Here is a 15,553-nt window from a genome sequence, read left to right on the forward strand (position 1 = left end):
ATTGTTTTGGACGGTGTGTTTGGCTATGAGCTAACAGCTAATGGAACTACATGCGCATCGCACTCACTCAGCTGCTGATCTGTGGCCAGAGATGCAATTATTCTGTGCCTTTTTATTGGACATGTGCTTTGTAAAGAATAGACTTGTATTCATTCAATCAAACTTTACAGCAGTGGTTATTTCAGACACACCTGGCGGAGATCTGCACTGAGAGTGATTTTAAATGTAACACCAAGCTGCGTTGCAGAGATACACACTCCTGCACATTCACAGTTCGGCCCTCCAATGGAGTCACATCATGGGTGCTCACTTCATGTGCCTTTCATCTCCACCACCAGCAGGGTTGTGGCAGAGTCACATCTGAGAGCATTTTACCAAGCGGCCAATTTAAACGATTCATTTTCAATGAAAAGAGCTCAGCTGCTGCAAGCCTCATATTGGGAAAGCTCTGTCTATATATAAAGAAAGACATGAAGTTCTGCACGAGGCAGCAGCACCACAAACTACAGCCTCCAAAATGACCCAACAATGGAATCAACATCTCTCTAAAACTGAACAGTTAGTAGGATTTATAGTTGTTTTACCATTACATTACACTGCATTAGTTATAGCTAGGTGAACCTTGATAAAGGGACACCTGACATGATTATGAGATATGGGCCCCTGGGCACAGATTTAAAAGGCTCCACCACCTCACCTAAATAAGAGCAAGACACACAAGCTTAGCCTCTTTTTTGTGGGCAATTTGTGTCACTTTGTAATTCTTTTGGTAGCTTTTTGTCTGTTTGTTTTGCCCCTTTTTGCAGTAGTTATGTATCTTTTTGTAGTTGTGTTGGCTCTCTTTGTAGTCATTCTGCGTCTTTTGTGGTTCATTTTTCTCCTTGTGTTTGTTTTGTATCTCTTCATTCATGTTGTGTTGTTTGCGTCTCTTTGCAGCTTTTTGCCTCTTTGTAGTCATGGTGTGTAACTTTACAGTTGTTTCGTTTTGTTGTTTAAGTCGTATTGTCTCTTTGTAGTTGTTTTGTCTCTTTTTAGAGCTTTTGTGTCTCTTTGTGGTTATTTTGTGTCTCCTTTGTTTTTGTTTTTTATCTCTTTGTAGTTATGTTGTGTCTCTGCAGTTTTGTCTCTTCACTTTGATGATTTGAGTAATGGAAAACCTAATTTGTTTCTTTACTGTACAGGTGAATGAGCCCGGCTGTACATGAAAAAAAAAAAAAGTTATATTGTGAATCTTAATCTCATTAGCCTGGTTACAGACCTCTGAACTGACGACCATATCTTCTGATTGAGTGATTCCAATGGGTCTAGTGTGGTGCTCATTGACGGTTGCCTCTACCTGCGGAATACAGCAATGCATAGTGGAATAGCCAGCGAGGACAGCTTGAATCTGAATGATTCAGGGGGCCTGGAGCTGCTACGAGGTCCTGAACAGTTCTTAAATAAGATATTGTTGGAGGCAAGGGCCCCACTGTGGGGACTGTTATCAAAGTGCCTTTGGTGTGACCCTGACAGGAAGTGCATTGTACAGATGTTGGGGATTTCACTTCCAAGTCTTACACCGAAAAATAATGAAAATTCTTTGATAAAAATGGCATTGGACAAATAAAATGCTTTTCTTTTGCATCCACCAACCAGTCAAGTTTGAGTTTGTATCAATGTCTGTCGAAAATGTCATCGCTTTCATCTTGTGTGAATTTATCATGATTAGCACATGGATCCTGTGATTTGTGAGGTCAAGCATCATTCTAATCAGTTCATCCTTGAGTCCAAGTTTGTGCCAAATTCAAAGAAATTTGCTCAACGTGTTTGGAAGAGTTCACGAGAATGGGATAGACGAACGGACGGAAGATATGAAAACGTGCCTCCAGACACATCTGTCGCGGCGGCGTAATAAAATAAATAAACAACATTGTGATTCCATATATTAGTGAAGTGCAGCGCTGCGACCACTGGCCATTATGTGGCCACACGAAAGAGTCGAACACAGCGGGCGGAAGAGTAAAAGTCAGACGCAGCACTGGTCGTGTTTGTCATTCGATTTTATTGCAGTTGAGGTTTACTTAGTGTTTACAAAACCAGAGCAGATTGCAAGCGTCCACGGGGAGTGAGAGAGGCGGGAGTTTCATTTGCTCGCTTCACATCAGCATCATCGTGCTGCGTTGGTTAAAAAAAAGAAAGAAGAAAGAAGAAGGAGCGGTCTGCAACTCCGCCCCCGATACATTCACAGTGTCACTGCCATCGCACCTCATCAGCTGCACCTGGGGCTTTACAAGCACGTCTACAAATGCAAAAAGAGGCCTCATTATGCAGCAGCCACTCGTTACAAATCTCTTTTTTCGGGTGATTAATACAAGCTTATCATTTTACAGTTCTGTCTCTGTGTGCTAAGTTACATTCATGACAGCAAAAAAAACAAGGCAACCACAGAGAGCTAAAACGCTAGGGTTACATGTTGACTCTATGTCACGCAGCTTTTGTCCTCCTCAACTGACCACCACCCCAACACCTCCGCCTTCTCTCTCACAGTGCATACTCCCACAAGCACTAGGACTTCAGTCATCTGCCCTTGCCTCCCATATGCTTGCCTCCCAGGAGCTTTTTACTCAACCCGTATAAAGTAACTTGGGGGGCTCTTTGTGCGAGTTAGATGGGTGAGATGGTGAGATATGGAAGATAATGTAGTTGGGAACTGGATGGTGGGTGAGGCGGTGGTTTAGAGTCTTTAGATTCTTACTTAAAAATGTTCTATGCAGCTCCAGAAAAGGTTTATATATATGTATATATAAAATAGCATAACCGTCAAATAACGAATTTAATGCTCCACCCAGCAATATTTAAAGAACTTTGAAGAATCCCCACTGGTTTGTGTATTTATATCTATTGAAACCGATCTGACAGCTATTTGAGTCCTTATTGGTGTGCATGTAACCATTAAAACCCTAAAAGAACTCTACTTTTTCTGTGCATGTGTGTGTGTGTGCATACGGTGTAGCACAAGAGCAACACTCATTATGGAGTGTGCGTGTTTGCAGAATGGGATAAAAAGTTAGTCACCAGAAAAGGTTTATGTATCATAGCATAACCGTTAAATAACACACTTAATGCTCCACCCAGCAATATTTAAAGAACTTTGATTGTGCAACTTTGTGTGTGCACACTGTAGCGGAAGAGCAAAACTCATTATGGAGTGTGTGTGTGTGTGTGTAGGTGTGTGCGCGTATGTGTGGGCAGAAAGGCATTAAAAAGTCATTCATCTACTCATTGGTTGACATTGTTGATTGCCTTGGTGTGGAGATGCAGCGAAGGAGACGGCGATGATGCGTGAAGCTGCTGTTGTTGTTGATGATGATGATGATGGGACTGGGCAGGGAGCTGGGGCTGACACTGTGGGTAAGGTGGAGGATGACACTGAGGGTGAGGGCAAGTCTGGAGGTGTGATTGATGTTGCAGCTGTGGTCTCTGAGGGGGGGTGGCGGCGGCGGCAACTTTGCCGTCCCTCTTGGGAGTGTTGTTGAGGATGTCCAGACTCCGGCGGCTTGAGGAAATTACGTCGGCAACGAATTTGGTGCATTCGGCGCAGACGTCGCGCAGCGTGCAGCCGTGGCCGTACAGGTGGGGGAACTCCTCCTCTACCGAGCGGCGAGACAAGCTGCGGAGTGACCTGCAGAAGGTTGGAAAGGTTTTGTGTTTTTAATATGAATACAGATGGTGTGGCACTGTTCGGTCTCACATCAATGTATGGAACAAATTCATCGCAGAGATCTCACTCGGCATCTTTTGTTTATTTTTGACAAAATAAGGTTTAATGGTCAGAGCATAATACGTTTAAAAAAAGGAAACGGTTTAGAGCAAAATTTATTCATTTCAATGGAATCTCCACTCACTGGGAAAAGGCCAAATAATATTTTACGTCAGGATCAACTTTCGTGAAATTTGACATGTGAAGTTGCGCCGTAAACAAAGTTGACCAACAGCAAATTGTCTCAAACAGAACAAACTATCATTGGGCCTCATGCAGGAAGCTATGAAACAACAAATGTTTTCTTATTTTTGCTCTTTTTTAAAAAGGTAACAGAAAACTTTGGTAAATAAGAGGAATTATAATGATTGGATGATTAAAGAAACACCATTGATCCCATTAAGACTATGAAAAGCCCTTGGATGATATTGCATGCATTCAGCTTCTGAATGGCGTATATACTCCTCTTCAATGCTTTTTGATTTTCCTGTAATGCATCAGTACTGATGCTCTGGAAAACTGTCGTCTGTCTACTGAAGTTCTTCTTCTTACGGCCTTTTGGTTTTTGGTCGCATCTCTCCAATTCTTGTTCATGTGCCAGGGTATTTGTACAAAACAACTGCCCTTACATAGTGTTTAGGGGACATAATCTATGCTAATAATTAACAATCAGCCACACGCCTCCAATTTATGACCACGTGGGATTCATCATCCAGGCTTAGAGACGATTTGGATCGTTGAGAACGTTTGGTGCAGCTTCTGTTTTTTCACTTAACAGAAAATTAAGATACATTTAAGAGGTGGTCCTCTTCTGTTCATCTCTACTTGCTGCTTCTTGGTAATATCATACGTCAACATAGTCTCCACTTCCACTGCTATGGCGATGATGTCCAACTCTATATCTCCACAAAAGCCATCACCACTGCTACTCACTCCACTCTCACCAACTGCCTCATTAAATCATGGATGCAAACCAACTTCCTCAAACTGAACTGCGATAAATCTGACATGATCATCATCGGTCCCAAATCCCTCACTAAAACCTGTCACAACTTCTGCCTCACCATCGACAACTCCACTCTGTCTCCCTCCCCACACATCCGAAACCTCGGAGTGATGTTGGACAGCAACCTCTCCTTTGAACACCACGTCAACCAAATCACCAGAACTGCCTTTTTCCACTTAAAAAACATCACCCGTCTCCGCCCATCACTCTCCTCATCTGCTGCTGAAACTCTGGTCCACGCCTTCATCACCTCCAGAATTGACTACTGCAACAGCATTCTTCATGGTACATCATCTAAATCCTAAATAAACTCCAGTACATCCAGAACTCTGCTGCTCGCCTGCTCACCCACACCCGCTCCCGTGACCACATCACCCTGTTCTCCAGAACCTCCACTGGCTCCCCGTCCCACAACGGATCCAATACAAAATCCTTCTCCTCACTCACAAAGCCCTCCACAATCAGGCCCCCTCCTACCTCACCGACCTGCTTCACCACCACACTCCATCCCGCCGCTCCTCTGATGCCAACCTCCTGTCCCTTCCGCTCAGGACCAAGCACCGGACATGGGGCGACAGAGCCTTCTCCATATCTGCCCCCTCCCTCTGGAATTCTCTCCCCAAACACATCCGAGACTGCACTGACCTTTCCACATTCAAATCACAAATCAAAACTCACCTGTTCAAAACTGCTTTTAATGTGTGTTCTATGTTTCTAGTGTTGAGCTTTTTTTACGATGATTTTAATGAAAAGCGCTATAAAATGTATTATTGTTATTATAATAAATCAGTTGTATGAACACTATCCACTTTTATGTCACGCTGCTCTGTTGGTGTATAAACTGCTCCACAAAAAGAAGCATGTTTACAGACATTCATGGGACAGGAGTCAACCGTACTGTACATCTCTTGCATAAATTGTGTCAACGAACGAGCTACAGTAGCTAGCTTCTTAACTGGCAGTTCTCAAGCAAGCTAGCTTGAAGAGCTGACTATAGACTGAATATAAAGATCCTTAGACGGTCTACGGTGGCAACTTACTAGCACTAGCATGTTCCCTGGTTTCGCTAACTTGTTGGCATGTTTTGCAACAACGAAGGACGAACTCTGCTGCTGGTTCTGGTGTGACTGGGCCTTTATGAAATGGTGCTCTCCAGTTAGTTAGAATTTTTGAAGACAGAATATATCTCTTTCTGCTTCTTTGGTTTTGGCCAATTTGTTTTTTAAAATCAGTCTTTGAAAGTGAGAAAAAAAATGCTAGACTTTATCTTGTTTGCCTTTAAGCTTATTTAACACGACACGATCAAATGTGCAGAAAAAAAGAAGACAGAAGATGCAGCGGTGGAACCATCACAGTCACCAAACTAAAAGATTACGGTCATCATTTCTGATTAAAATAACGTTAACAAATGCCGTTATAAAACCTACTATTTCCGCCCTTATAGCTGCACGGTCGGATAGTGGCGACAGGTGACAGATCAGCACAACACCACGCCTGCATGCCTCTCCCACTCACTGTTTACCTCTGTCGCTCCATCCCTCCCTCCGTCCATCTCTCACCCCCATGTCTGTCTTCACACGGGCACAAGGAGTGAGGATATTAATGACAGCTGGGTAATTATTAGATAATGGCCGCTTAGAGGCGCCGCACTGATTATATATCGAAAGGATGGGCGGGGGGAGGGGTGTGTGCGTGTGTGTGATTGGATTGAGTCGGCAATCTGCGAAGGTTAGCAGTCTATTTATTTTTTATTTTATTTTATTTAGATTTTATTTGTACAGGGACAGTTCACATTAATCGACAGCACACATTAATAAAAACATGACTGTAAATGTGACAGTGTTAGCTAAAAAAGCTAATTTTCAACCGTTGTCCCTGGGCACGGTGTTAGAAGCCGCTAAAAACATTTAAACATTTAAAAACTGTTTAAAAAGACAACAACACAAAAACAAGCAAACAGAGCTGTGCAATACAATCCTGCAGACACAGGATCAAACATGACAGACAAGCAGGCAGGCAGGCAGACAGACAGACAGGCAGACAGACAGACAGGCAGACAGGCAGACAGGCAGACAGACAGACAGGCAGGCTACATACGGACATGGCAGGCATGAGACTGTTAGTGCTGACACACCTGGTTGTTAATGAGCCAGGCTTTGAGGTTGTGTGTGAAGAACCTGTATGTGGTGCTCTGTCTTATGTGTGATGGGAGAGTGTTCCAGGTGACGGAAGCTGTGACAGAGTATGATAGCTGGCTAAACTTGCTTCTCCTGCCTGGGACCACTAGGTCCCCGCGAGCTGTTGCTCTGGTTAGTCTGCTATTGGTCTTTTGTGTTATAAAAGTGCTCAACGGGGGAGGTGCAAGGCCATTAAGAATTTTAAAGGTTAAGCAGCTGTTATGGAATTTGACAAGACTATCCCAACACAGAAGATGGTATTTGGGCAAGATGTTGCAAATGTGGTAGTGTCTGGGCTTGATGTCAAGTACCTTGATAGCCTGCTTATAGACGGACTGTAGGGGCTTCAGGGTTGTGTTGTGAGTGTGTGACCAGGTGGTTAGACAGTAAGTGATATGAGGGAGGATCATTGCATAAAAGTACAGTTTAGCAGCTTCAGTTGTGAGGTTGTTGCGTATGTAACTGAAATTATGTAGACTAAACTTGACCTTTGCCATTACATGCTTCACTTGTTTTTTGTATGTGAGTGTGGAGTCAAGAATGATCCCCAGATATTTGTAGTTAGGGACCACCTGAAGCTGTTCACCAGATATGTACACAGGATGCTCTGTTGTAATATTATTCACCCTCTTTGAGAAAAACATGCAGACTGTTTTTTTCACATTGAGATGTAAGCAAGAGTCTGACAGCCACTTAGTGACATGGACCATTTCTTCAGTGAGTTTGTCTGCTGCCTGTTTGATGTTGGGTGCATGTACAAAAATGACTGTGTCGTCAGCGTACATCTGTATATCCACCCGTGCACATACTGATGGCAGATCATTAATGTACATGCTGAAAAGAAGAGGACCTAGCACAGAGCCCTGTGGAACACCGACACTGTAATTGAGGATGGGGGATGAAACACCGTTGATCTGTACACACTGCGTTCTATTGTCCAGGTAGGATTTGAACCAGCATAGTGTGTCAGGAGAAAAATTAAATTTGGCCAATTTTGTAATTAATATGGAATGATTTACTGTATCGAAGGCTTTCTTTAGGTCTAGAAACACTGCTCCCACCACTCCCCCTTTATCTAGCTTGGCTTTAACCTGTTCTGTAAAGAAGCAGTTGGCTGTTGCAGTAGAATGCTGGGCTCTAAAGCCAAACTGCATGGGGTGGAGTCTGAAGGGACTGCTATTGAGGTGAGCAATTACTTGTTGTGCTACACACCTCTCGGCTACCTTAGAGAAAGCGGGGAGAATGCTTATTGGCCTGTAGTTATTCACATGGGTTCTATCACCTGCCTTAAAGATGGGTGTAATTATAGCTGGCTTCCAGACCCTAGGGAAAGCATTCTGTTCAAAAGACAGATTAACTAATTTAGTGATGGGATATAACAGTGACTCCTTCATATTCTTAAGAAACATGGTGTCTAGTCCGAATACATCTAAGGCTTTAGAGTTTCTAAGTGAATCTATCACCTTCAGCACATCAGTTTCAGAAATGGGACTTAGGCTGAAGACTGGTTGAGTAAAGTCTGTGGAGGGGAGAATGGTGGGCCCATTGTTTGCATTCTGTGTGAGAGACTTAACGGTATCTACAAAGTAAGAATTAAAGGCGGTGGCGATCTCCTCCTGGTCACGTGTTAAGTTGCCATTTAAGTAAACCTGGATTTGATCTTCTGAGTTGTCACCAGTTTTCCCTGCCAGCAGCTTAATATTTTTCCAAATTATTTTAGGGTTGCCCTTTGCTTCACTTAATATTTGGATAAAAAAAGTTAGCTTTTGCCTTCCTGATTTATTTTGTGACCTTGTTTCTAAGCATAACAAATCTGTGTCTATCAACAGTTAGTTTGGAACTGAGGGCTGATTTAAGTGCCCTATCCCGTTCTTTCATGATCTTCCAGATGTCACCCTTTATCCATGGCAGAGATGTTTTTTGCCCATGTTTTGGTTTTGAGACCTTCTGGAATCTACCTTTTATGGACTGGATGGTGGAGATCATGACCTGACTGTCTTCCTCAACATTAAGATTTTTCAGATTATATATCCAATTAATCTCTTTGATAGTGTTCTCAAATTCAGTGATGTTACCCCTAGGTATTCTGGGATGCTGTGGCTTTCTGTTTGTGGTAAAATTAAAACGGTGTTTAGTGAGTTTCCGGGCTATGAGTGTCAGATTGTGATCAGAGAGACCTGTCACCATGTTGAATGATTTAGTGATCCTTTCTGGTTTATTACTGAATACAAGATCAATCTGTGACTGGGTTGTGGAGGTGATCCTAGTAGGGCCTTTGATCAGCTGAGTTAAATCAAAAGCATCAACAACCTGCTTTAAGGGTTTCCTGACGGATTTGTTCTCCCAGTTGATGTTGAAATCACCCATTATTATGACCTCCTTTTCAAGATTACATCCTTTTAGCATAGATTGAATTTGCTCAAAGAAAATGCTTTTGGCAGTGGGTGGTCGATAGATTCCAATAAGGGTGAGAGACATTTGGGGAGACAATATCACATTCAAACCAATACATTCAAGATCGTTTTCACATGGTAAGTGAATCTGATTACATTGAATGGTATCTTTGATGTAAAACATTATTCCTCCATACCTATTTTCGGATCTATCCTTTCTAAATACATTATATCCAGATATGTTAACAGCAGCCGGGGGGGAGTTACTATGCAGCCAGGTCTCAGAGAGGCATAAATAGTGCAAATTAGAATGCTCAAGTAGATGTTTTATTTGATCACTTTTGGGGATGAGACTGCGGATATTCAGATGTCCTCCGAAAAGTCCTTTGGGTTTGGCGTGAGTGTCCCAAATTATTTTAGCATGGTTTACTGTACGGAGAAAACTGTGTTTTCTGAGTTTCAGAATCGCTGGGTTTAGACTTTTGCACGCAGCGGGTCTTGTTGCAGCGTCGCGATCATTCAGCCTGCAGCGCGACACCGGGGCAGTGGAACAGGACTCACCCAGCCCGCTGTTACCCCCCAGCCGAGTAGAGCCGAGGTGCGCGACGTGGAAGCGACCTCCGGTGGTAGTCCCGGACAGAACGGAGAACCGATCGTCGACAACCGTGGAGTTGGACAGATGTAGTTTGTCAGTGTCACCATCTTCGTCGACCCGAATCAAGCAAGTTCCAGCGGCTACGGAGTTGGACACCCTCCGCTCGTCCCCATCCGTGGCCTGGTCCGGAACGCTGGTCTCTCTGCCGGCCCCTCGTCTGGCCCCTCCTTGGGCCTCCACGCTCGAACAGAGGTACGAAGGGGAATTTGGCACGGGATATATTTCGAATTTTGCACCTCCCGCAGTATCCACACATACCTGGAAGTTATCGGCGTTGCGTTCCTCTGTGCGTCCCACGCTGTCACTCCCAACATTGAGATTGTTTGCTGTAGGAGAAGGTCCTGGACATTGATGTATATCTCCAGACAATAGTAGACAAATACAGATAATAAGTCCGACTGCATTGACTTGCTTTTTTGTTTTAGCGGTCCGTTTGTGAGCCTTTGCTGTCCAAGTAGGATAAATGAACATAAGCAACAGGCTCAGCTTGCCGAAGCCGAGATTCGCCTCGGATTTGTTTGTTTGGTGATATCTGAAAGTATTGAAATAACTAGCTGGGTATGTCTGACAGCTATGCGTGTCATCTACTGGTTTGGAATGTTTGTAGCCCGAAATGTTCAATAACAGAACATATAGTAAGAACGCAATCACTGCGCCGTTCACGCCCGCTGCCATCGTCACGTCCTGCTGTTCCTGTGAATGTTTGTGCTCTGTGCAGTCAGTGGCAGACTTAGATTTAACCTGTGTTCTTAACCTCGAGCTGTGCATGTGTCATGTTGAACAGGGATTGTGATTGGCTGGAGGAACTTTGGGAAAACGGGCCAGAGCGTCTGGCTAGAGGTTAATGGACAGTCACAATTACAGTAGAAGAACAAGACCACAGGGATGGAGCCCTGCTAAAGGGCCCTGGAGGCTCTTATTTCTATCGCACCATACCATATTAAATTATCATTGTTTGGATGTTTTTGCCACGGTACTGGATTAAGGAATGTCAATGTTGGTCTATCAATCCCCTCCTTTGGTCCAGACAGAATATCTCAGCAATCAGTTCTGTTAGTTAGTTTTTTTAGTGACAGGTCTTGAACAACTGTTGGATGGATTGACATTTGACGACTGTGGATCAGTGGTAGAGCGGGTCGTCCTTCAATCAGAGGATCAGTGTTTCCATCCCCGGCTCCGCTACTCCATGTCGATGTGTCCTTGGGCAAGACACCAAATTTCTCCCGTAGGCTGAATGGGTATTAATGGTTCGCACCCTTTACCCATCAATGGGTGAATGACATGTAGTGTGAAAGTCCATTTACCATTCATCATCAGGGCAAAATTGTAATTCATCCAATACTTAAGTTTCATGACTGATTACTTGCAAGTCTAACAACATCCCCATCAGGGTCAGCAGCGTGGCTGTGGACGTCTAGGTCTTGTAAGAGTCATGATGGTTGCACTAGGGAAGGTCATGAAAATCAAAGAAGTATCCCCCTGGGTGTTAGGATCTCGGTCTGACCTAGTGTGTGCTCCTCTGTTTTTCCCCCTGTCAGTGTTGTTGGTTGAAGGCCATGTGCTTATGTTTTGTTTTTGTGTCAGCCTATAGTTTCCACCCCAGAGTTCCATCTCCAACCACGCCCCTCTCCCCAGGCTCAGCTGTGGGGAATTCCGGTGATCAGCGCCGACTGACTTAAATACCCCCAGCTGTCCTCCGGCGCGTTGTCAGTCCGTACGGTTACCAGTCTGGTTCTAGTCGCCGTGAGTTTGAGCAGTGTTTTCATGGACCCCAGAGGCCGACAGGGCTTTTTCTGCTCTCAAGGAGCGGTTCGCCTCGGCTCCAATCCTGGTCCACCCAGACGAGACACGGCAGTTTGTCGTCGAGGTGGATGCCTCCGACACCGGAGTCGGAGCCGTACTGTCTCAGCGGTCAGTTTCCGACTCTAAGCTTCATCCTTGTGCTTTCTTCTCTCGTAGACTTTCCCCTGCTGAGAGAAACTATGACGTGGGCAGCCGAGAGCTGTTGGCTGTCAAGTTCGCGTTGGAGGAGTGGAGGCACTGGCTGGAGGGATCGGTGGTCCCCTTCATCGTTTGGACCGACCACCGAAATCTGGAGTATATCCACACGGCGAGACGCCTCAATTCTCGCCAGGCCCGTTGGGCTTTGTTCTTCGCCCGCTTCAATTTCACCATCACCTATCGGCCAGGTCACAAGAACACCAAGCCGGATGCACTCTCCCGTCAGTTTGCCCCGGAAGAGGGGAACTCTACTCCCGACACCATCCTGCCTGCTGCGTACGTGCTCGGTGCTGTCACCTGGGAGATCGAGAGGGTGGTACGTGAGGCCCAGCAGGCTCAACCTGACCCTGGGGGGGCCCTCCGAATCGTCTGTTTGTCCCTCCGTCCGTCCGCTCCCAAGTCCTGCGGTGGGCCCACGACTCGCGTCTCTCTGGTCACCCCGGCATCCGGCGGACTATAGACTGGCTCCGCCGCACCTTTTGGTGGCCGTCCCTCGAAGAGGAGACCCGTACGTATGTGCGGGCCTGCACTACGTGCGCCCGGAACAAGGCCTCGCACCGACCCCCCATGGGGCTACTACGGCCACTCCCGGTTCCACAACGTCCATGGTCCCACATTGCAGTGGATTTCGTAACGGGTCTCTCCCCGTCTAACGGTAACACCGTCATTCTGACTGTGGTGGACCGGTTCTCAAAGGCGGCCCACTTCATTCCCCTGCCCAAGCTTCCATCGGCCCGTGAGACCGCTGACCTACTAGTCCAACACGTCATTAGGCTTCATGGCATTCCTGCGGAGATAGTCTCGGACCGTGGCCCGCAGTTCTCATCCCAGTTATGGAAGGCATTCTGTCACACCCTCGGCGCCACGGCCAGTCTCTCCTCGGGATTCCATCCGCAAACTAACGGCCAGACGGAGAGGCTGAACCAGGAGCTCGAGGCCATCCTCAGGTGTGTGACCGCCACTAATCCCTCCTCTTGGAGCCATCACCTCCCGTGGGTTGAGTACGCCCACAATTCCCACACGTCCACTGCCACCAGACTGTCCCCTTTTGAGGCCTCCTTGGGCTATCAGCCTCCCCTGTTCCCTAGCCAGGAGGTCGAGGTGGCAGTTCCATCAGTCCAACACAATGCCCGGCGTTGTAGACGGGTGTGGAGAGAGGCTCGGGTGGCTCTGCGCCGCACGGCTGAGCAGAATAAGAGAGTGGCGGATCGGCGTCGTGTCCCAGCTCCGGCATACCGTATTGGAGACTTGGTCTGGCTTTCGACCAGGGACATCCCCCTACGCACCGAGTCAAGGAAGCTCTCCCCCAGATACAGCGGTCCTTTTCCCATCATCTCCATCATCAACCCGGTATCGGTCAAGCTGCAGTTGCCTCGCTCCATGAGGATTCACCCGGTCTTCCATGTCTCCCTCCTCAAGCCTGTTGTCTCCAGTCCCCTAAATCCTCCGCCAGCACCCCCTCCACCCCCCCGTCTCATCGAGGGGGGCCCTGTCTACACGGTCAATCGCCTCCTGGATGTCCGCCGTCGAGGTAGGGGGTTTCAGTACCTGGTGGACTGGGAGGGTTATGGACCTGAGGAGCGGTGCTGGGTGCCACGGTCCAGGATCGTTGATCCGGGGCTCATAAGCGCCTACCACCGACAGCACCCCGGTAAGCCGGGCGGTTCGCCAAGAGGCTCCCGTTGAGGGGGGGGTACTGTTAGGATCTCGGTCTGACCTAGTGTGTGCTCCTCTGTTTTTCCCCCTGTCAGTGTTGTTGGTTGAAGGCCATGTGCTTATGTTTTGTTTTTGTGTCAGCCTATAGTTTCCACCCCCGAGTTCCATCTCCAACCACGCCCCTCTCCCCAGGCTCAGCTGTGGGGAATTCCGGTGATCAGCGCCGACTGACTTAAATACCCCCAGCTGTCCTCCGGCGCGTTGTCAGTCCGTACGGTTACCAGTCTGGTTCTAGTCGCCGTGAGTTTGAGCAGTGTTTTCATGACGAGTGATTTCTAACCTTTCTGGCTGTCTGCAGCACTCCTGCCGCGCAGAGTCGATCCCCGGGAATTCACCTGTGCGCAGAGGCCGATCCGAGTAGTACCACGGAGTTCACCGGTCGGCATCCCTTGTTTTCATCCCGGACCGTTTCCAGCCGTGAGTAGGTTGAGTTTCCCTCCCGACTCCGGAGGCTGCATCATTCTTCCTCGGTTGAGTTTCCCTCCCGACTCAGGGAGAACGGACAGGCTTTGGCCACTGGACACGTGCCGTAGTCTGTTTGGATATTGTTGTCTGTTTAAGTCTGCAGCTATATATATATATATATATATATATATATATATATATATATATATACAAAAGAAGGATTAATCTGCTGTGTGAGCGTGCGTTTGGGTCCATCTACTACACCACCACATAACACTGGGAGCATGAACGTACACATCTCTATTAAATTATGAGATATGTCTAAAATGTTGAAATTTCTAACGGAGAGTCTAAAATGTAAAGGGTGCATCCTCTGAGGAGTATGCATGTGATCAATACACGTCATGATAATTTGACCCCTACATTGTGATGTATCCTAAAATGAGGCGATGTCTCCTTGTCTCCTTGTGACCCCTTGTTATAGGTTGCATTCGTCACAGGCTCTGGGTAGTTTAAAAAAGATATTGTTTAAGTTCGACATTTTTAGTGGCCTGGAAGCCTCTGACATATGTTTTGGGTCATTTATGTTCAATTTTCTAATTTTAAGTCAGCTTTTATGAATGTCTAAAGAATAAATCACTACAGATAAACACAGACTCACTTATAGACTTGGCTCTTGTGTCCGTGGCTCTTTGGAGTGCTGTGGAAGCCGACAGTGTACACAGGAATGTGGGCCATCTTCTTCGAGGGAATCTTCATCTGGAGCACAGGAATGACAGGGAAATAATGAGACAGAGAAGAGAACTAGAGCTGTATAGTGAGGAAAGTACAGCCAATAGATTGAAATTGGACAAACACAAAGGACTCCACACTTACACGGCAAACCACCATGACCATTAGTCATCACACAGTCACAAATAAACATGTAACCAGAACAAACACACGTCTTTTAAACCACGATAAATGTTGCACAACACAAATGAGTCACAGCACCCCCGACAAACAGCAGCACTACACACTTCATTTAGAATCACAAGAAAACAGCCTGAATCTCAAACCTATGGAGCACAGAACCAGACATCCAACACGGTCTGTGACCGAGGCAACAAACGCAAACCGACAAAAGAACAACAGAAGAAATGACGTCAGCAGAGAAACTTTGCTGAACAATGTGTTTGACAGATTGAAATAATGTGTTGACAAGTGGAACTATATCCCATTCAAGCTCTTCAAATAGATAAATAGGCACAGATAACAATACTTAAAATGAAAAAAGCAAAAAGCACTCGATCAGGGCTCGACAGTAAGGTTGTTGTTTTTTTTGTGATATTAGTGATATTTCAATATTGCTGACATATATACTGCGTAGTATCTTAATGACTTAAAATACAATGATTAAATATGGCAACCATATTTTACTTTTTGGCAGCCAAAAGCTGATGCCTGGTTGCCAATCTGGCA

At 46.0% G+C, this 15,553-nt stretch overlaps 1 protein-coding gene across 1 annotated transcript in view; it reads right to left on the minus strand.

Annotated features, from left to right (window-relative positions):
• Window positions 1-2,093: 2,093 nt before the first annotated feature.
• Window positions 2,094-15,553, minus strand: part of spire2 (spire-type actin nucleation factor 2) — a 46,788-nt gene continuing 33,328 nt past the window's right edge. The window contains exons 14-15 of the mRNA XM_079280743.1: window positions 14,754-14,851; window positions 2,094-3,661 (exon numbers count right to left, since the gene is read on the minus strand). Of these exons, the coding sequence (XP_079136869.1) occupies window positions 3,259-3,661; window positions 14,754-14,851 (501 nt within the window). The 3' untranslated portion in view covers window positions 2,094-3,258. The remainder of the gene's footprint in view (window positions 3,662-14,753; window positions 14,852-15,553) is intronic.

The sequence above is a fragment of the Melanostigma gelatinosum genome (assembly GCF_949748355.1).
Source record: "Melanostigma gelatinosum genome assembly, chromosome: 1".
In the NCBI taxonomy this organism is placed as follows: Eukaryota; Metazoa; Chordata; class Actinopteri; order Perciformes; family Zoarcidae; genus Melanostigma; species Melanostigma gelatinosum.